The 7,148-nt window shown below is 39.7% G+C and overlaps 1 protein-coding gene across 1 annotated transcript in view; it reads left to right on the top strand.

Annotated features, from left to right (window-relative positions):
• DMXL2 (Dmx-like 2) overlaps window positions 1-7,148 on the top strand; it is a 172,161-nt gene that overhangs the window by 79,807 nt on the left and 85,206 nt on the right. The window contains exons 11-13 of the mRNA XM_014537836.1: window positions 2,525-2,699; window positions 5,930-6,166; window positions 6,637-6,908. Of these exons, the coding sequence (XP_014393322.1) occupies window positions 2,525-2,699; window positions 5,930-6,166; window positions 6,637-6,908 (684 nt within the window). The remainder of the gene's footprint in view (window positions 1-2,524; window positions 2,700-5,929; window positions 6,167-6,636; window positions 6,909-7,148) is intronic.

Here is a 7,148-nt window from a genome sequence, read left to right on the forward strand (position 1 = left end):
GCCCTGCTCTGTGTGTGACAGGGTGCGGCGCCCCAACCCCCCTCCACCCTCACGGGCCCTGCTCTGTGTGTGACAGGGGGTGGCGCCGCAACCTCCCCATCGACCCTGCCTTGAGTGTGACAGGGGGCGGTGCCCCAACCCCCCAATCGGCCCTACCCTGAGCGTGAGTGAGGGTGGCATTGCAACCTCCCGATCCGCCCTGCTCTGTGCATGACGGGGCGGCGCCCCAACTCCCCAATCGGCCCTGCTCTGAGCCTGACCAGGGGCTGCACTTAGGGATTGGGCCTGCCCTCTGCCACCCAGGAGCAGGCCTAAGCCAGCAGGTCGTTATCTCCCAAGGGGTCCCAGACTGCGAGAGGGCACAGGCCCCCCCTCCCCCCACCCCCCGAGTGCACAAATTTTTGTGCACCGGGCCTCTAGTATATATATAAAAAGCTAGCAACTGGAATGCCATAACGACCAGATTGACCGGTTGCTATGATGCCCACTGTGGCCAGCCTCCCATGGCCCCTCCCCCCAGCTGGCCTTGTCCCTGATTGGCCTCTCCCACCCCGATCGACGGCAGGGTGGCTGGACCCACCGATTGCCTTCCCCACCCCAATAGGGAGCACAGCTGGCCAGCCAACCTCCTTCAGCCCCCCCACCCCGATCAGGGTCAGGACAAGCAGGCCAAGTGCCTGCGGCCCCTCCCGCTGGCTGGTCCCACCCCCATCACCAGCCCATTCAGCCTGCAGCCCCTCCCCCCAGCCAGCTCTGCCCCCAATCGGCCCCCCACTCCAATCAGGGGCAGGGCAGGCTGGCCAACTACCTATGGCCCCTCCCCCAGGCCACTGGCCCTTGATAGGCCCCCACACCCCATTCGGGGGCAGGGCTGGCCGGCCCATAGCCGCTCCCCATGGCCGGCCCTACCCCTAATTGGCCCCCCCAATCCGGGGCGGGGCCCACTGGCCAATCGCCCATGCCCCTATCCCCCAGTTGGCCCGGCCCTTATCGGGCCCTGATCAGGACGGGCCAGCCAGCCAACCTCACACCATCTCCTCCTCTCCCCAAAAGACCTGGCCCTGATCCACCCCCATTGGGGCCAAGCTGGCCAGACCCCACCAGTGCATGAATTCGTGCACTGGGCCTCTAGTATAAAATAAAAGCAAAAATATAAGTAAACATGTATAATCTGTGGTTTGGCAAATTTTGCTACACTTTAATAATGTTAAAATTGCTTTTAATAGTAAAAGCCTAATTATCTGACTTACAAGTTATTTTGCTTTCTGAAATCCTTTCCTATGAAACTCCTAACTGCATTCCTAGGAGAAAATAAGCAGCCAGTATTATACCAGCTGTGCCAATCTAATTAAAACTAATGATAAATGTCAAAGATGTAGTGAAAATAATTTGATAAGCAGTGTGGAGCAGGAAGTCTCTAATACCCACCTTCACCCTATTGTCAAAGAAATAAGCAACTCCTTAGGAGGGAGACCAGAGGTGGAGGACACACATTAGAACTGATACTGTTTTCCATATGAAAAGAGAGAAGGGCTGTGGAAATTAAAAGAAAGGACAAGATGTGTTACTTTAATGGAGAAAGACTTGAGATGATGCTTCATTTGATTGAATGTGAGGAACAATAGAAAAGAAGGGGAAATTATTATACAGCATGGCAATATGACAAAATAAGGAAGTACTGTGAGGGTGAGTTATGGTATAGAGAAAAAATCATGCAGAGAATGAGTGATAGGGACCCATGTCAAAATAGTTCATATGATCCCGTATGTTAGTAGAGAATTTTTTCATATAGACATATCTCAATTTAAACAGATCTCATTGGTCACTATCATGAGGTCTTTCCTGGCTAGGTTCCCCTTGTTATTCTCTATTTTTGTACCCTCTTCTTTATAATAGAGATCATAAAGTAGACTGTTCGACTGACTGTTTAGTTCTAAGTGAGACTTTCGGGGAGAAATATTCTTCCTGGTAGGAAGACTTGGAAAAAAAATTTGTTAAATATATTTTTATTGATTTCAGAGAGGAAGGGACAATCATCAATGATGAGAGAGAATCATTGATCAGCTGCCTCCTACACGCCCCCTACTGGAGATTGAGCCCACAACTCTTCATGTGCCCTTGACCGGAATCGAACCTGGGACCCTTCATTCTGCAGGCTGATGCTCTACCTATTGAGCCAAACCAGTTAGGGCAAGACTTGGAAAACTTTTTTCCTCTTATGAACAGTAAATTTCATGTCAATACTGGGATATCCTGAAAAAACTAGACTCTGTACTCCAAATCTTAATAGGGGTTTTTATAGATAATGTTAAGTATTTCTGAGCAGCTACTTCTGCCTTGAACTATAAAATATGCAAGAACTATGGAGACTACATTTTGAATTGTTCTACTGTAGTGAAGAGAGTTTCCTTTAAAATATCAGGTTTTACAGAGAAGAAAATCATAAAATCCTTAATAAAAAGTACTTAGATCGGCACTTACTAGACTTCTGAAAGTTGGATTAAAAATTATTTTTCTATTTTAGACAATACACCATTTGAAAAATTTAAGAAAAGGACAAAGGAGGTCTTCTGTTCTTGTAACTCACACTGAATTAATGCCTGATCAGATGACAACGCATGAAGTACAAAGACACATTTCCCATCATGCAAATGCACTGTGCCATTTTCACATTGCAGCGAGCATCAATCCTGCCACAGGTAAAGGATAGTAAAAGTTTTCTTTCTTATAAATATGCTGAAATAAGGTAAATAAATAAAAAAGTGAGACTACTTTTATAACCTGTTCTTTATGTTAATATTCCATTTTATCTTAAATATAGATTATGTGATTCTCAGGGAATAACTTCAGGTAAGTATTTTGAGCACCTTTTTCTGTCTAGAATACAGCAGGGGTTCTAAGTAAAGTGAACTTTATTTGAACTTGGGAGCACAAGTGGTGGCGGCCTGGTTAATTACTGTGATTTATCCCCTTTTTATGTTTTCACTGTTATTCTTTCTACTCAACTCTTCTTTATAACAATCTAAATATATTTTTGCATACTTTTCCTTGTGTCTCAGCATGTCTTGTTTTCTACTTCCATAGACTTTCTTGTCTTACAAGAAAGATATGTCTAGGGAAAGATATTTTTTCCTTTAACCTTGATATTTTCTTTTTGCTTTTTTGTCCCATGTGGTTGAGAAGTATTTTGATGCAGGTCCAGTGTTGGCAAAAGCGTATTTGAAAGCTTTTCTTTAAGGGCATTGTTTTCTTTCTGCCTGAAAAACATATGAGAAGGCCTATAAATTTCATTACATTGCAGGTAGAACTATAGTTATATAAAGTTGTAGTCATTTAAAAAATATTTTTATTAATTTCACAGAGGAAGGGAGAGGGAGAGATAGAAACGTCAATGATGAGAATCATTGATCGGTTGCCTCCTGCATGCCCCACACTGGGGATGGAGCCTGCAACCTGGGCACGTGCCCTGACTGGGAATTGAACCATGACCTTCTCGTTAATGGGTCGATGCTTAACCATTGAGCAACACCAGCCAGGCTAAATTTTTAACCTTTTAAAAAGAACCTTGCGCCCTAACCGGTTTGGCTCGGTGGATAGAGTGTCGGCCTGCGGACTCAAGGGTCCCAGGTTCGATTCCGGTCAAGGGCATGTGCCTTGGTTGCAGGCACATACCCACTGGGGAGTGTGCAGGAGGCGGCTGATCAATGTTTCTCTCTCATCGATGTTTCTAGCTCTCTATCCCTCTCCTTTCCTCTCTGTAAAAAATCAATAAAATATATATTTTTTTAAAAAAAAAGAAAGAACCTTGCATTACTGTCATGAAGATGTAACTTTAAGCAAAATGCAATTAGTGATAGTATGCAGTAAACTCAACGCATATTAGAAAGCTTGGCTTTTTAACTGTACACACTATTCTAATGAAATGGAATAGGATAGAAGGATTGTTCCCTGTGATAGATGATTTTCATATCACTTGAGTCTAAGGACTGCATATGTTCATCATTTTGAAAAAAATACTTAACATTATGCATTTGTAGTTAGTGTATGTAAATACAACATAACATCTAGGGTGACCAAGTTGATTGCTAAATGCAAATAACTTTGTACTATAGGACTCTTCTCCACCTTTTTTTTTTTTCAGGAAAATTTTTGAACCCATAGTAAAGCCGAAAGCATATCCATATACCCTTTACCCAAACTCATCAGTTACCATCTTATATGTATGCTTTTAGTCTCCCTCTTCTGCCCATATATGTCTTTGCTCCCTCCTCCCACATTTTTGGCTGAGCCACTTGAAAGTAAAGTTGTCACTGACATTATCCTTCATTCCTAAATATTTTACAACATTACATAAATATTTCAAAATACGTCTTCTAAAAGAAGAGGAGTTTCTTCCCTAACCATAGTACGCTTATCACATGCAAGGAACATGGATAAAATAATATCATCAAATATATAGCTTATATTAAAGTCGATTTTTTTAATGTTTTTGGTTTTATTTCTTAAAGTCGATTCTTTTTTTTAATGCATTTGATTGTTATTTCTTTTTAAGCTCCTCTAAACTAGAATAGTCCCTCTGTCTCAGTTGTCAAAAATAGTCTCTCAGTCTCAAAAAAATTATCTCTCAGTTACTTTTAGAATGTCTTGCAGTTGTTTGAGTATTTGTTCATGATAAGAGTTAGGTTAAACATTTTTAGCAAGAATACTACATAGGTACATATGGGATGTACTGGTTTATAAGATTAATTTACAAGTCTTCTTTTACATGATTTGTTTTATTTTACTCAGAAAACCAGGACTGCCATCCAGGAATTGGCAAGAAAGAACAACATGGAGCTTATTTAACAAAGATATTTATTATTAGAACACTACTAGAATATTCTGTGCTCTTATCTTTAGATTTTCTCTTTTTTTAAATAGAGGACAATGGTTTTTTTCTTTCTGTTGAATAGATTATTTATAATGTACATTGGAATTAAAGAGATTAATTTTTTGAGTTATACTATTTTATATGAATAATTTATATCATGAATTTCGGTTACCTCAAATGGAGAAAACCTGATATACTTAGAATTCTGCCTGCCTTCCTGTGTTCTTCCTTATCATTATTTCCCCCAAAATTTTTAGGAAAGTTTCAAATATTCAGAAAAGTTGGAAGAATAGTACAGTGAACACTCAGTTCTTCCATTTTGATTCAATAATTGCTACCATTTTGCAACAGTTGCTTTATTCTGCCTGTATACACACACATATATGTTTATGTTTGTGTGAGCACATGGGTGTGGACTCATGTATGTGGGCACATGTATGTAAAATTTTTTTCTTTTTTAAAAAAAAATCTTTATTGTTGAAAGTATTACATAGTCCCCCTTTTTCCTGCATTGACCTCTCTAGTCTGCCCCTGCCCCCTGTGTAAATTTTTTTCTGAATCTTTTCAACATAAGTGACACATATCATGGTACATCACCAATATATACTTTAGCAAGTGTCTTCTAAGAATAAGGAAATTCTTTCACATAATCACAATATCATTATTATACTTAAGAAAATTAGAAGTAATTCCATAACCTCTAATATTCAGTTCATATTTAAATTTAAATTACTCCAGATATCTCAGCAATGTCTTTTATAGTTGCTTTTCTGTTTAGCTTTTTGTTCTTCTGTCCCCAAACCAGGATTCAATAAAGGTTTGTACATTTGGTGTATTTAGTATTTAATTAGTAATTTAATTCCATATAAGTCTATGTCATTAGTTCTTAATATTTATATTTATCATTAAATTCAGTTAAATTTTTTACAAATCCTGCTAGAATTATGTTGACTTGTTTAGCACTTTTTTCTGTGTAGGTATGGAATTGATCTTTATCAGCACTTACAATATTTTTAAAACCATTAAAAGTTCATATTGAAATCTTTTTTGTTTTCACAGATATTCCAAGTGCCTTGGTTGGCACTGTATTTAACATCGATGATGGAAATGGTGGCTTTGTGGTTCATTGGTTAAACAACAAGGAATTTCATTTTACATTATCTACTGAAATATTTATGCAGGAGTTACGAAAACTTTCTGAAAAGCAGGTAGATCATGAAAGCGATGCAGATAGAGAAGACGAGGAGCATTCACAGGAGGAGAGAGAGAGGGGTTTACATATGAAACTAGACCATGGTTAGTATCTTATATTCAGGTTTTTCTTTTTTTCAAAGTAACAACTCTTTGTGGTGCTACTTTTAGTTTGTAATTCTTTCTTTCTGCTCTCCTTCCTTTTGACTTTTCCATTCATTCAACAAATATTTAGTGACCATCATATGTTTTGTTATAATATATTGCTTTGAGTATTGTGTTATTTTGGAAGCCATATCACTTTTTGGGGAATAGATTTTGCTAATGGTTATAATGGTAGTCTGAATTAAATTTTGATTTTATCCAAAGTAAGAGGTAGTATAGTAATTTTCTGTTCAGACCAGAAAATAGTTTCCTTCTTTGCTTTTTTTCTTGACCATAATTTGGAAAAGGAACTTATAGTTTCTAAAGACGGTATGCTATTTATTTGCAGTCTAGTACATAAATGAATTTTTATAGTATTAGTAGTGTGTACTAAAACTTGTATGTACTGATACAGTTATTTTCTGATTCAGAGTTATCCCTGGACAGAGAATCTGAGGCAGGTACAGGATCATCAGAACATGAAGATGGAGAACGAGAGGGAAGTCCTAGAACCTATTCATGGTCTAGTGCACCAATGCCACTACCTACTGTGCTGCTTGATCGGAAGATTGAAATGCTGCTAACTGAATGGAATAAGAATCCTGACATGCTTTTTACTATACACCCTGTAGATGGTACCTTTTTAGTGTGGCACATAAAGTACTTGGATGAATATAATCCTGGAATATTTAGACAAGTCCAGGTATATTTTATTGACAAAACAATTTATACATTTTATATAACTACTAGAGTCCCAGTGCACAAAAATTTGTGCACTGGCGGGGGTGGGGGGGGTGGGATAATGTCCCTCAGCCCCACTTGTGCCCTCTCACAGTCTGGGACCCCTCGGGAGATAACGACCTGCTGGCTTAGGCCCACTCCCGGGTGGCAGAGGGCAGGCCCAATCCCTAGGTGCAGCCCCTGGTCGGGCTCAGAGCAGGGC

The sequence above is a fragment of the Myotis brandtii genome, unplaced genomic scaffold (assembly GCF_000412655.1).
Source record: "Myotis brandtii unplaced genomic scaffold, ASM41265v1 scaffold182, whole genome shotgun sequence".
Taxonomy (NCBI): domain Eukaryota; kingdom Metazoa; phylum Chordata; class Mammalia; order Chiroptera; family Vespertilionidae; genus Myotis; species Myotis brandtii.